The sequence below is a fragment of the Sycon ciliatum genome, chromosome 4 (genome assembly GCF_964019385.1).
Source record: "Sycon ciliatum chromosome 4, ocSycCili1.1, whole genome shotgun sequence".
Taxonomy (NCBI): domain Eukaryota; kingdom Metazoa; phylum Porifera; class Calcarea; order Leucosolenida; family Sycettidae; genus Sycon; species Sycon ciliatum.
Window position 1 is genome coordinate 9318580 of NC_088646.1, and position 15000 is coordinate 9333579.

Genomic DNA, 15000 nt, shown 5'->3' on the forward strand with positions numbered 1-15000 from the left:
ATTCCTAATGGCGTAGTGCTTGCATATGTACCGGTCATTCTCCGATGGATCTGAAACATTCTGCTGTGTTTGTGGGTTTCTTGCGTGTGTGTGTGTGTGTGTGTGTGTGTGTGCTTGCGTGTGTGTGCAGGTGTGCCACACATCAGCACTGTCCTTGTTGGCCACATGGGCTTGATTCGCCTTCTGTTCACATGCGAAGGCAGCAGCAAGTCCAAGGAAGGTGTGTATGCATGCATGGTAGACTGTTTACATGTACCTCCTGCCTGTATGACTGTAGACACTTCTTGAGCGATCTGCCAAGTAGCCAAATTTTGCAGCAATGAACTCTAGCTGTCCCAATCTCACGTCAGAATACAGTATACAGCACAGTTCATGTTGAGTACAGTTCATGTTGAACTCCCGAATGTAAGTAAATTGACAAGGTTAGAATGTAGTGAAAGGATTCCGTAAATCACAGTATGAGTAAGTGCAGTACACAGAATGTGTACCAGCCAACAGCTGAAGACTGACTCTTGATGGGTGCGGTGTGTACCTCTGGTATTTGCTCTTATAATGTAATTTAATTTTTGATATAGAACCCTGCAAGTTTATATGAATGCTTGTGCCTGCTTGTTTTGTGTTATTTTAGGCCCCGCATTGATTGAGACACTATTGCATCGATTCCTGTTTGAAGCGTCTAAGCTCTGCCTGGACCGTGGTGCTGATGCTGGCAGCAGCGAGGAGGCCAAGATCATCACCGGCCAACCTCCCAGGTCAGTACAGGTTTGGAAATGCTGCTGCTGTACTGGTGACCTTATACGAGAGTTATGGACAATGTCAGTGGAGCGAAAGCTAGCAGGACTGGATGTAACCCGCCTGTGTGTGTGTGTGTGTGCACGTGTACATGCGTGTCCGTTTGCAGGTGCGATTCGCGTTGCCAGTCTGCGGCTTATTCGCTGCTGGTCACGCTAGCGCATGGCTGTCCAGAGAACCTGACATACTTGGTACACCAGCTGTTGACTATGCATCACCAGTTCAACCCAGAGGTTGCCAAACAGTGGGATGTAAGTACCAGTACTGGTTGTAGGTGTACTGTTGCTCCTCTGCCCCCCCCCCCCCCCCCACACACACACACAGTGACTAACGGATTATACAGGAGTACCCTTCTTACCAGCCAGGAGTGCTTCTTGTTGCTGAGATTATGCAGAGCTCAAATAATCCAACTTAGCCAGATCGCATAGATCAGGAATTCTGATGAAATGCCAACCGACGGAGCTGTACATTGCCATTGGGTGTGATGTGTAACTCTTGACAGTCCATATCCGTGTTTGTGTCAAGTTTGCCCGTCGTTCCTGGAACTTCTCTGATTCCTTTAACATCTTGCTTATCAAATTTCTTTCTTTCCAGTACATTGTTGTATGTTGGGCTACATGTAACAGCACGGCACTCTGTAACTTCTCTTGAAACACTGCTGGTGTGTGCGTGTGTATGTAAGTAAGTAAATGTGTGTGTGTGTGTGTGTGTGTGTGCCATTGCTGGAAGGCTAGTCATTCATGATCTATATTGGTCTGCTGTTTGTGATGTTTCCATCGCTGCATGACTCTTGTCTACACAGACTGTACCTCAGGTTGCCGAGCGCTCATCGAGTGGCTATGTTGGTCTGCGCAATGCCGGAGCAACTTGCTACATGAACTCAGTTCTACAACAGTTCCATATGGTCAACGGCATCAAGGAGGTGAGGGCTGCACTGCTCTAGGTGTTTTGCAATGCGTGCTTGGGAGGGCATGTCTTGACTGATGCTCGCTGTGTATATGCACTGTGTCTGTATGTACTATTACAGCAAACAGAGCACAAGTGTTCAGTTGCTTGATGGTGGTATACACTAGTGTTTAAACCGAACACGGATTCTTCGAACGAATAATCTATCGAATATTTTCGCCCACCATCGAACGAATAATCTATGTTCTATCATACGCATGATGGCATTTTTCAACACTTTTTCAGCACTTTTTAAGTATTTAAATTTTTTCTGCTGATTATCGGATTTTGTTATGTGGTGGTGCAAAACCGGTTAATTAACCTGTGCTGCCAAGAGTACATAACCCCCCAGAGTGTGCAACGCCTGATCCAGCTCTGCATAGGGTCTTGGTCGAAAGTGGTCAAAGACCGAAAATCACATTCACTGCATCCATGTTTCCCTCGTATGGAAAGAACAGAAGTAATACTAGATACCGATAGGAGATTAACTTGGAGGAGAAGAGATTGAGAAGAAATACTACGAGCAGATCTACGCAGTGCAATTATCAGCAGGGTCATCAGCACTGAGCATAGATCGTTTTTTCTTTTTTTCTTTTTTTTCTTTTCGATTTCTGATAATTCCTACGACTATTTGATTATTCGTTCACCCCACGAATATTCTAAATTATTCGATTATTCGATTATTCGTTTCAACACTAGTATACACTGATACACTGATTACGACCCCCACTGGAGACCTTTTGTGGCGTTATTTTTCCTTTGAGATGACTTATGGCGCGCGGAGGTGTGTTTATACATGTATGTGTTTATGAAGGTCCAACTGCTTCACCCAGTCCCAAGACAAAGCTGGCATTGCCAACGTCTCACCTGTCCGTGGCTCTTTGTGCTGTACTGTGCTCTTGCTGATTTAGGCTCTGCTTGCTGTCGATAGTGATGGACTAGAAGACAGCAACGTCTTCTTTCAGATGCAGTGCATCATGGCCTATCTGATGGAAAGCAAGCAGCAGTTCTACTCGCCGGACAAGTTCTGGTCATCTTTTAAGCTCTTTGGAGATGCTATCAATGTGCGCGAACAGCAGGATGCTTTCGAGTTCTTCAACAGCCTCACTGATCAGTTAGACGAGGAGCTGAAGGTCAGTGCGTGGGTGTGCGTATGTGTGAGTGTATGTGTGCGTCTGGGAGTGTCTGTGTGAATGTGTCTGTGTGCACTGTGCAAACAGTCTGCGAACTGTTTTCCCAAGCACAGTTTTAACTCGACCGCTTTACGTGGCTGCGTCTGCCCCAGTATGCTCTGCCAAATGCACCCTCATGTTGCTCCATGCAGCATGAGAAATGTTTGTATGGACATCTACTCTGGTGATAAGCAGAGAGATGGACAGTTCTAGCCGGTTTTATCATGCACTTTTGTCATCGGAGTGAGAATGTATTGTTGTTCATTGCTGTTTCTGTTTACAGAAATACAAGAAAGAGCCCGTGTTCGCCAAGTCATTTGGTGGTGTGTTTGGAGATCAAAAGCTGTGCCGTGGTTGTCCTCACCGGTCAGTGCAGAAATGCAGTGTTCTGCTGCTGATTTTGTTGCTGTTACTGCTGCTGCTGCTGCTGCTGCTGCTGCTGCTGTTACTGCTGCTGCTGCTGTTACTGCTGCTGCCGCCGCCGCTGTTGGCTTGTTCTTGCTCGAATGTGAACACAGCTCAAAGGAAACTTGGGTTGAGTTGCACAACTCACTCGAGCCGCTGTTGTGACATGTGTGCATGTATTAGTGCTCCGCTTCGTGTTATAATTATGTGTTAAGCCATGTCGTATCCACTGGCCAGTGGCACCCGCCTACCGTAATGTCGCGAAAGACGGCTGGGCTTTACTTTCAGAACCCGATGTCAGGGCTAGGCTTGGATTTAGTCAGGTATATCGATCTACATGTATGTCAACACTAAAACTAGGATTATGTGGCGACAGTGCATATTGAAATTCAGGCTTGTATTCAAAACAAGCTTCTTTATGAGACAGGCCTTTATACAAGGCTGTACGGTGCTGTACTTGCAGATTTAAATGTATGTTGACTGATTGTTGAGACCTGGGATAGCCGATCTCAGATGACAGGTGGTATTGGACGTGTTCGTTTATACACAGGCTCCCTCCACGCTAGAATTCCACTTCCATGCATATACCGTTCGATTACACTGATTTTACCTAATTCAACGGGAAGGTGGAATTTCTAGTCGAATGCGTCCATAGACTTTGACAGACACCGTATAGCTCTAGGAAATATCCAGTGTGCTGGAGTGTTGCCCTTGGCATATGCTGATGTTCTTCTGTTTTGTTTTTGTGGATTTTGCCTTTCAGGTATGAAAGAGAAGAGCCTTTCTGCACTTTGCAGCTTGGTCTGACTGATGGAAAGTTGAAAGAATCACTGGAGTTGTTTGTAAAGGGCGAGCTGCTCGAAGGTGACAATGCATACTTCTGTGAGAAGTGTGAGCAGAAGGTGAGCTAATGTCGAGTCTCTTCTTTCGCTTACCGGAGTCAGAAGCGGTGTGCCATGCGAGTGGTGTATGGCAATGGCTACTGATCTGGTTGCTTCTTTTTGTTAGCCAGCTGATGTGTCCCAGCTCGTTGATACTATCAAGAGTACATAACCCCCCAGAGTGTGCAACGCCGATCCAGCTCTGTGTAGGGTCTTGGTCGAGCGGAATCGGATCTTCTGATGTCATGCGTACACTTCACACCAGCGCAAGGCCGGTCTCGAGGCAGGGCACCATTGTTTTTGATCCAAGAGTACCCGCGACTCCCCGGGTTCCCCTCAGATGTGTACGGTATTATGACGCAAAGATCCGATTCCGCTCGACCAAGACCCTGTGCAGAACTGGATCAGGCGTTGCACACTCTGGGGGGTTATGTACTCTTGATACTATTCATACTATGCAGTGATGCTCCATGAAATCCGCCCATGAACAGCATAGGTTAGCAGCAGGCACTGCTGTGCAGCTTTGTCACTGCACAGGCACTGGACTGTCAACAGGAGCAGGGCACAGGCTTTGTGTTCTGCAGGGGTGTGCAGCTTTTGCCTTTACTGTGAGCATGAGGTTTCCCCTGCGTGTGTGTGGGTGTGTGTGGGTGTGAGTCCATGTATGTAAATGTGTATGATTGACATTGATTGTGTACAATCATCGGATGAATTCTGTTGGCTTGTTTTGCATGTGTGTGTGTGTGTGTGTGTGTGTGTGTGTGTGTGTGTGTGTGTGTGTGTGTGTGTGTGTGTGTGTGTGTGTGTGTGTGTGTGTGTGTGTGTGTGTGTGTGTGTGTGTGTGTGTGTGTGTGTGTGTGTGTGTGGGTGTGTGTGTGTGGGTGTGTGGGTGTGTGTGGGTGTGTGTGGTGTGTGGGTGTGTGTGTTTTGCATCTACCAGCGTGATACACTGAAGCGCATCTGCATCAAGACCATGCCAAACACTCTCGTTATGCAGTTGAAACGATTCTGTTTTGACTGGGAACAACAGAGGGCACTGAAATTTGATGATCACTTTGAGGTGAGCGAATTTTTGTTATGTTCTTCGCTATGAGTGTAGAGCACGTATCTTTATCTCCTACTGTTTTATTCTGTTTACTAAGTGGAGTGATGTATGGTGGTGATTGTTGCTGTATTTGACCAGCTGTCTGTTACCACACCATACCAGCCTGTGTGTTTCTATTCTTTCTTTGGTTTCAAATCTTTATTCTCATGATAGCCAGTGGCCAATAAGAGATAATAGTGTGAGTTGGTTGTTGTTGTTGTTGTTGTTGTTGTTGTTGTTGTTGTTGTTGTTGTTGTTGTTGTTGTTGTTGTTGTTGTTGTTGTTGTTGTTGTTGTTGTTGTTGTTGTTGTTGTTGTTTCAAATCTTTATTCTCACGATAGCCAGTGGCCAATAAGAGATGCTTGTTGTTGTTGTTTCAAATCTTTATTCTCACGTTGTTGTTGTTGTTGTTGTTGTTGTTGTTGTTGTTGTTGTTGTTGTTGTTGTTGTTGTTGTTGTTGTTGTTGTTGTTGTTGTTGTTGTTGTTGTTGTTGTTGTGCCTTGCTCTGTGATGTTAGTTTCCTTGGGTGATTGACATGGCTCCATACACGGAGGCTGGAATGGCCCTGAAAGAGAAGAATGCTGCTCCTGATACTGATGCTGCGTCACCTGAAAGCGAGGTGAGTGTGAATCTGTCGTGTTTGTGGATGTGGGTGTGGATATGTGGGGTGTGGATATGTGGGGTGTGTGGATGTGTGGGTGTGTGGGTGTGTGTGTGTGTGTGTGTATGGTACATGGTGTGTGTGTGTGCAGGACGTGCATGGTCCATAGAAGAGAGTGTATGGCAACGTTTTGGGTTTTAGTTTGTGGCTCTGAATGGTCATGGCAGGAGTGCGCATCACTTCCAGCCAATCATTGCTGGTAAGAATACTGAACTACAGGTACGGCAAGTGAGAGGCGGTACTTGCCGTGAAGACTAAAGATATTTCGCATTCAGTGTCCACTTCATGTTGGGGAGTCGCCTCTATCCTCTAGAGGTGTTCCCGTGTAAGACATTTGTGATGAGAATGAAACACTACTTGTATGATGTGCAGTGTATTGTGGACTACTAGGTCATGTTATACCCTAGTTGTATGATGTGCAGTGTATTGTGGACTACTACTAACTAGGTCATGTTATCCTGGACCAGTGAGACTTGTACATGTATGCAGGGCTGTAGGGACTGCACGTTGTGGTGTGACATGGGCTCTTATAGGATGTCCCATCTCTTTTGCCGCAACTGTAGGAAATTCTTTACACTGGTGTGGATCTGTATTACTTTACTGTTGAAGATTAGACTGAACGGAGCTGTGTGCTGTATGCTGCAAGGAGGTGGAAGTGTGAACGAAGCGTTCAAATTACTGTAGACAGTGGATTGTATATTTCTGAGCACATGTGCACACACGCACACACACACACACACACACACACACACACACACACACACACACACACACACACACACACACACACACACACACACATACACACACACACACATGCACACAGCTGTTTGCAGTAGCAGTTACTAGCACGTTGAGCACATGTGTGCGTTTGCTTTCTCTGCAGGTTGCGGATGCTACAAGCGACAGTGCAACATTAAGGACTTCCGTATCGCGTTCTAGCATGGACACGGCTGTTTCTTCCCTGTCCAGTAGTGCTGGTGATGCTACGAATGCTGATGCAACCGCCGACGACAATGATCAAGATATCGGTGCTGCATCTGACCAGGACGAAGCCACTGAGGCTGCTCCAGCGCACAGTGCGAAACTTACAGAACAGTGGTTTGAGCTTGTTGGTGTGGTGGTGCATAGTGGACAGGCTAACTCTGGCCATTATTATTCCTTCATCAAAGAAAGACAGTAAGTGCTGGTCGAGTGCTGAATGCCGCCGCCATGTTGCTTGCATTAGTTCTGGGTATTTGCAGTACTGCGCTGCGTTGTGCTGCGCTGCGTGCTATGCTGTGAACCCATGTGGAGGACTTTCTCACTTGTGGTCTCAAGCTGCTGCTGCTGCTGCTGCTGCTGCTATTACTGTGTGCATGTGCAGACTATTGCGTCTTCTATGTTGCTCGTATTTTCTTTGAAGTGGATAAGTGGGGCACATCCAGGGTACTTGTCGAAGTTCCGCTTTCGACTGTAGTACGGAAATGGCCAAAATTCCTTCGTATTTACAAGTTCAATACTCGTCCTGTTGAGAATGAGTCGGGCTGAGTGACCTTTCTCCTTGGGAAATAGCGTGCAATCATGGATTTGCACCTTCACGCCAACCTCTTGCACCCGTCGTTGTACGTATTGACAAAGGGTATCTGCATCGCAATCCTTCTGGAGGTTGCCCACGAACAGAACAGCCTTTCTTCCTGTTGGCTTCTTAGTGCAGATCATCTGCCATAAATTGCTGCCTTCCGCATCCTCTTCAAACGTAGGGAGCATTCTGGAAAGTCTTTGTTTGCCAAATTTGGCATCAGTTGGAGTACCTGGGTCCATTTGATGCACCCTGGACGCTTCGGTCACGCTGGTATCTTGTTCGGTACGTACAACTGAGGAGCAGGGTTCAACCGAATCTCGTACTAGTTCCTTTTGTGGGCAGCCAGCTACGGGTGCGCCAGAGCTGGAAGCTGCAACACGCTTCTGTTTCTTCTGGGATGTTTTTTGCACCGAGGGAGATCCTTGGCGTCTTTGGCCTTCATTGCTGTCGTCTTGAGCAGACTGCAAAGCTGTCATCTCGTTTGTGAGCTCTTCTACTTTCCGCGTAAAGTGGTAGATACGATTTAGAAGTCGTTTCTCCCTGTCCGCAGCTTCACTGCGGTCTAGCTCCAGTATTTCAACGATCTTCAGAAAGTAAGATTTCTCCATACTCTGGTTTGAACTTGACGTTTCGAAGGTGGGGGACACCAGATCTGCCGGACACTCGACATCTACTGGCGCACCTGTCGCCATAGCCCAGGACAGTGTTGTACCTGGCATGGGACGGTTTCTACACAGCTAAAAAAAAAGCCCTAAAACACAGGAGCGTGGGAAACTGCTTCCGACCTACACTGTAAAAAAGAGGGTTGGGCCATGTAAAATAATTATATTGATTGTTTATCGTCAGCTTTTCCCGAGAAATCGGGGCGGACGGGAGGTTTTTATTTTTTTATTTTTTGTATGTATGGCTGTAGGGTAGGTATTCGCAACCCCAGACTTCTTTGTTTTGAAGCCATTTTGGCGCAGAGTGAGATAAATCCATGTGATGCAGATGAATCGTCAGCCAAGAATAACATCTTGCAAGACCATTTTCAGGATTCTAATATGGAAAAGTGCAACAACCAACGTAGAAAAATGAAGAAAATCAGGCAGCTGATAATCAATTTCACTTTTCAAGCCCATCGCAACTAAATTATGGTTCAGTCTGTGGACTTGACGTTCGAAAATCTACGGCCATGCTGGTTAGAGGCTGTTGACCGCAGTATATACAATACATTTACCAGTACTAAAAAATAAAATAATTTGGCCGGGAGGGTGAAAATTCGGGGCGGGCGCGGACGATAAACTATCAATTTTTTACTTGGCCTTACGAACTGTATTTCCATGTTCAAAAAACTTCAAATCCCCTTCGCAATGAATCCTTGTGTACAAGCAGCGAACATGCCTGATGAAACGATGGCGACCACATGCCTTCTCACCATATGTATGCTCTTTCTCACATGTACATTGCTGGATTGTTCTGATCTCTTTTGAAATGTTGTTGCTGCTGCTGTTGTTTGTTGCTGCTGCTGCTGCTGTTGTTGTGGTGGCCAGGCCACGTACCAGCGCTGATGCTACGGCTGAGGATCTAGTGTGTCCGCCAGAGGAACGGGATGGTGCTCCTGCCCCATCGCCTGGCAAATGGTTCAAGTTCAATGACACCGTGGTAGAAGAATGCAATATGACTGATGAATCGTTGGAGCAAGAGTGCTTCGGTGGCTCCTACAAGGTCAAGAATTATGATGGAGGTCAGGGATTATGTTTTTTTTGTGTATGAGTGTGCGTGGTCTCCTTCTCCAGTTCATGTTGATATCTGTGCTGATACGGTGTTTTTATTGGCATTACTTCAGACTTTATCTGATGGGATGTGCTTATTCTGGTACTATCTCAGATCTGCTGTTTCTTTCTGCTGGCTGGGCATAATTCTCTGGATGTCTACTTCCTGCCAGGCTCTGTGTGAATATATTGGCCAGTATGGCATCCTCACTTCATGTGCATGTGTGTTTTCTGGAATGTTTCTTTGTTTTAGTTTTGGTGTGATGGATGTTGTTGTTTTCAGTGGCATACTCGGAGAATCGCCATCGCTATTGGAATGGATACATGCTCTTCTATGAAGCTATGAATCCGGACAAGCAGCAGCAGCAGCAACAGCAAGCACGCGATCGGCAGGAGAGCACGGGCAGTGACATGTCGTAAGTCCCAGAATGCACTCTTACATGTGTACATCGTACTGGCACTAGTGCTGTTGTCTGCAGCGCCGCCATGATACCTTGTGTCACTTGCCCTGCCAGCCGAGCACCCGTCCGCCGTTCTGGTCTCTGCTTCTATTAAGTATTATAAGCTACTACTAGTAGTTTGCATTCTTGCTGCTGTTTAGAGATGTGTTTAGCTTTGCAATGTGTTGTAGTTTGAAAGAGTATGCTGATAATAGCATGATATACATTGAGAGTATGCTGATAATAGCGGGATATACATTGAGAGTATGCTGATAATAGCATGATATACATTGAGAGTATGCTGATAATAGCGGGATATACATTGAGAGTATGCTGATAATAGCGGGATATACATTGGCACTTGCACTACACTGTCTACACAACAGGCAGATTGTGATGGGGCTTCATGTTTCACTTTGCCTTCATTGTCTTTTGCCTAGGTCATCGTCTCACGATGAAAAAGGAGGCAGTGGCCGACTTTCTCAGCTGGAAGCCCTAATTCGGAGAGGAGATCGGAAAGGTCTCTTTGCTGAAAAGATTCCCGGGCGCATACAGAAGATGGTGAGCCTGTGCATGGACTTACATGTAGTTCTGCTTGTGCTGGCTTGCTTTGCTTGCCTTGCTTTGCTTGCCTTGTTGTCTAGTCGCTGATCACTAGTACATGTACTGTGATCATGTTTGAATCCGTGTACAGTCAACTTCGCTAATAGCGACTGCGGATATAACGACAATTCGCGAATAACGACAGAATTTCCATGCCCAGAGCAAAGTCCCATCCCACTGTAATACACATAATGAGACTTCGGGTATAACGCCACTTCGCGAATAAGGACACCTTTTTAATGCCCCACCGAGTGCGGTTATAAGCGAAGTTGACTGTACGTGTAAAGTAAAATAAATTGTAATGCAGTATGTTGGTAATCTCTTGGTTTGTGGTATTGTATACGTATGTAATGTGTGTGTGTGTGTGTGTGTGTGTGTGTGTGTGTGTGTGTGTGTGTGTGCGTGCGTGCGTGCGTGCGTGCATGCATGCGTGTGTGTGTGGTTGCTTGCGAATAGCCAGCCCTGCCCGACAGCTGTGTAAGTGTGTAATCTGTTGTTGATGTATGATGGTTGACATCATTCTAAGTTCACACCGTCTTCACTGTTGTTTCAGGTGTACGAGGACAACTTGCGCTTCATGATCAACAGAGCTATGTACTGTCCCGAGTACTACACGTTTATTCGGGACTTGGTGCGCTTCAACTCGGTTAGTGCTACGGCCTAGCGGAATGGCATCTTGCTGTGTGTATGTCTGATGCTGTGTGTATGTCTAATCATCCGACTCTGATGCTGTGTGTATGGCATCTTGGTGTGTGTCTGTCTGATGCTGTATGTCTGTCTGATGCTGTATGTCGGTCTGATGCACATTTGAAATCCTGTAATTATAGGTCAGCCTAGAGTTTGTCACACGCATTTTTTTGTCTTCGACACGCACATCATACTATTGATGCAGTATCCTCCTCTCTCCCTGCCCAAACGAACGCCACGGTGTGTGTCCGGACCACACGCTCTTCCAGTATGCCAGCTTGCCGGCCAATACATGTTGTATGATCACTATGGTGTCGTCTCAACTATGATGCTTGGTCCCAAGTGATTTGATTCATGTGCGTTTCAGGAATAGCATTGTTCTTTGCTATAACACCTTAGTTGATCTCTACATGTATATAATGCTAAAACTCCCTTGTGTTGTGTTCTTGGTGTTGTTGTTGGTGTTGTTGTTGGTGTTGGTGTTGGTGTTGTTGTTGTTGTTGTTGTTCTTTGTTGTGCAGCACTATCACTCGGCTCCGCAGATAGCTATACCGTGCGTTCAGCTGTGTGTCGGCTATCTCTTCAATACCTACTTGCATCTGCGGGCGGCAATACGGTAGGTTATGGCATAGCGATGGTGGGCATGCGTGGTGAAACCTGGGTACCTGTTCTCAGTTGTATGAGTTTGTTCAGTAGAACGTGTTACTACACACATGTACTATCAAACAGTAACATTGCACTACTGTACCACTGGGCATGTAGCATACTCATACTCACACTCATACTCATACTGGCATTAAGGGACTTGGAGGTGAGTGGCGCAAGCTCAAAGTGGACGTTATCCACTGCGGTCCCCCATTTGTGGATAATAAAACAGCTGCATTGCGCAGTCAGCTTCCTTTGTCCTGCTTAAGCCATACTTCCAACCGAAATTCCAAGCTGCACTTCCTGGCTAGCTGCAATTGATTCTTGTTATCAAACTGATCATGTGTACATGTACACATTGCATTGATGTAAGCAACTGTGCCTGAAAACGTGTGATTGTGTACTTTTATCCAACATGTATTCTACTATAGATCCGATCTGAACAACTGGAGAGAGATAATGGAGGCACTTTTGAGAAACAGCCGAGAAGCCTGTGATTGGATCATCAAGTACCTGTGCACCGAGGAGGGAATGCGATATCTCTGGTAAGAATCACTCAGTGCAGGAATGATGCTGTGTGTGCGAGTGCATGTAGTGCGTGTGTGTGTGTGTGTGTGTGTGTGCGGGTGGGCGGGCGTGCGGGCGTGTGTTTGTGTGTGCATGCGTGCGGGTGCTTGTGGGTGTTTGTGGGTGGGGGTGTGGATGTGCGGGTGCATGTTAGGGGGGGGGGGGAGGTAGATGCTTCTTTCGTTTTCACTAGCCCTGCTCCCAAGTAAATTGAACTGATATGTGTTTATTCTAAGTCTCAGCATGGCTCCTATCAGTTCTGACTGTTTGTTTTCTTATGGCACACACTGAAAGTGGTGTATGTATACAATCATGATGTACATGTACATACTTCTCCCTAACCACATAGCCTGGTGTGGTGTGGATTTCTGCCCAGCCCTCTCCTACTGGAGTGTCCCGACTTTCAGGTGCGCGAGTTCTTCTTCTCACTGCTCGTCTACATATTCAAGGGCTACGCAGAGCATATCCGAACGCCGGTAAGAAAGGAGATGCAACCCACTGCTGTTGAAGTATGTGTGTGTGTGTGTGTGTGTGTGTGTGTGTGTGTGTGTGTGTGTGTGTGTGTGTGTGTGTGTGTGCGTGTGTGCGTGTGTGTGTCGCTTAGATTGGTGTACAGCCTCCATGGATGTGTCTAGTGTTGCTCTGTTCACATGACCAGTCACATGACATGCTTGATTGTACTGAGGAAATTGTCACATGACATGCTTGATTGTACTGAGGAAATTGTCACATGACATGCTTGATTGTACTGAGGAAATTGTCACATGACTTGCTACTTGTTACACGTTACACGTTTCACCTGAATTGGTGGCGCATGTAATGTGTGATGTGATTGGTGATTATGCTCTACCGAGAGTACATGAAAGCCATAGGGCGCAGCTCAAATGGACTGCTGTCACTGCGGAGAATTCCTGGATTACATCAGTTAGTATTGCAGTGCATGCGGTGCAGGGTTCAAACACGTCTCCTACTGCACAACTGCACTTTGTACACCTCCGCCTGTTTATCTGCATCAACTCTCATTTCATCCAGGAATGTCAAAGTAACAAGACACCCATACAGAAGGTGCCCACTCTCGTTTTTTGTGTACCCTTACCCGTACACTGTATATACTCGCTGCTATCCTGTTAATCTCCACCAATGTTATAATGTTACATATGTATACAATATCAGTGCAGCATGGATTGGCTGGCTCGTTTTGAAGTCAAGTGCTCATGCATGCCCTTCTGATACAATACATATAACATGCTTCGCTTTCTTGCAAGTTATAGCTGGCGTCAATTCTGGTGTGTTGCAGACTTGCCAATGCAAATATCCATTCTCTTTCTTGTTTTGTTTTTATAGGATCACCCTGCGGCCAATAGGTTGATACACAACTTGTTGACTTTCTTCGAGAAGGAGCTGGTGGACAACTGCAAAACGTCCGGCCAGTTCTTGCAGGTCTTCGCCGAGCTTCTCACCATGGTATGTGTATGCCATTGTGTGTGCGTGTCTGTGTGTGTCTGTGCCTATGTGTGTGTTTGTGTGTCTGTCTGTGTGCCTGTCTGTGTCTGTTCGTGTCTGTCTGTGTCTTTGTGTGGGGGTGTGAGGGTGTGTTTGCGCAGAGAACTGACAATCTTTTGATATTGGTGGCAATGATGACGTTGATGATGATGTTGTGTGACTTACATATACGGTGCTTAGGCAGCAGCCACATTCTCTAATCCAGCCATGCTCTGTTTAGTGTTGTGCTCTGATTTCAAGCTTTCTGCCTGTGTTCTCTGTGACTGCTTGTGGATGCGTGTGCTTTGCAGAAGTTTGATCTGTTCTCCGAGATACTGCTGCGGCAGAATGCGTTTGAGTACATGTGCCGATTTCTCCTGGGCCCGGTGCCTTCTGCTGGTGCTTCCAGTTCTGGTTCACAGCTAGAGACCAATGTTGACACAATGGTCAGTAGCATGATCATGTATTTGCATTGCCTAATTCTCTGCTGTCTTCCCTAGACTGTGAGCTGTTAGGAGCTGCGGCTGATTTTGCATAGAAACGTTCACCCATCAAGTGCACATTTCAAGGACATACAGTGCTTATGTTCGTCTTGTCACAGATGTTCCCATGGAATAGGCTGCTAAAGGTTTGATCATACGTACTTGTAGATCTGATCATCATACATACTTGTAGATGTAGATGACTACTTGTCCAGCACTGTAGTCTATAGCCAGCTGTGAGCCTCTGTGCTTCATCGCCATCTTGCACCAGCATCATGGAATCCAACCCAGCCCTCTCTCTCTCTCTCATTTGTAAAGTACTGTACCAGTATGTGCTGGTCAACGTCAATTTCTAGTCTTAAAAGATGCGTTTCTTACCGGGGTTGAGCTTCAATGGCACAGTTCTCTCTTCTTGGTTTTGTTTTGCGTGGCAGGAGACAGCGCAAGTGTACAGTGGACGACGTTGGAGTTCACAGCAGAGCCGTGACTTGCATGTGCTCTACTCCTTGCTCTACCAGCTTGTCTTGACCTGCAATGTAGCTCCTTATCACCAAACTACTCGTAAGTACCTGAAATAGGGTGACATGCAATCCTAGTGTCTTCAAGAATTGATCTCCCCCCCCCCCTCTTCTCTCTGTCTCTCTCTGTCTCTCTCTCTCTCTCTCTGTCTCTCTCTGTCTCTCTCTCTCTCTCTCTCTCTCTCTCTCTCTCTCTCTCTCTCTCTCTCTCTCTCTCTCTCTCTCTCTCTCTCTTCTGAAATTCTCTTTGAAGTATGAATAAAATGTATTGGCACCCACATTGTGTAGCTGGCATGCTGTCGGCACCATTGAGATCC

General features: G+C 46.4%; 1 protein-coding gene across 1 annotated transcript in view; it reads left to right on the plus strand.

The window, feature by feature from the left end:
- Positions 1–15000, plus strand: part of LOC135814332 (ubiquitin carboxyl-terminal hydrolase 24-like) — a 53866-nt gene that overhangs the window by 33709 nt on the left and 5157 nt on the right. Inside the window, exons 40-59 of the mRNA XM_065327439.1 lie at positions 131–220; positions 629–752; positions 902–1043; positions 1595–1714; positions 2649–2870; positions 3193–3275; positions 4078–4216; positions 5136–5255; positions 5798–5899; positions 6828–7120; positions 9038–9231; positions 9543–9675; positions 10140–10260; positions 10856–10948; positions 11511–11605; positions 12066–12179; positions 12578–12677; positions 13546–13665; positions 13995–14129; positions 14600–14726. Coding sequence (XP_065183511.1) covers positions 131–220; positions 629–752; positions 902–1043; positions 1595–1714; positions 2649–2870; positions 3193–3275; positions 4078–4216; positions 5136–5255; positions 5798–5899; positions 6828–7120; positions 9038–9231; positions 9543–9675; positions 10140–10260; positions 10856–10948; positions 11511–11605; positions 12066–12179; positions 12578–12677; positions 13546–13665; positions 13995–14129; positions 14600–14726 — 2667 coding nt within the window. The remainder of the gene's footprint in view (positions 1–130; positions 221–628; positions 753–901; positions 1044–1594; positions 1715–2648; positions 2871–3192; positions 3276–4077; positions 4217–5135; positions 5256–5797; positions 5900–6827; positions 7121–9037; positions 9232–9542; positions 9676–10139; positions 10261–10855; positions 10949–11510; positions 11606–12065; positions 12180–12577; positions 12678–13545; positions 13666–13994; positions 14130–14599; positions 14727–15000) is intronic.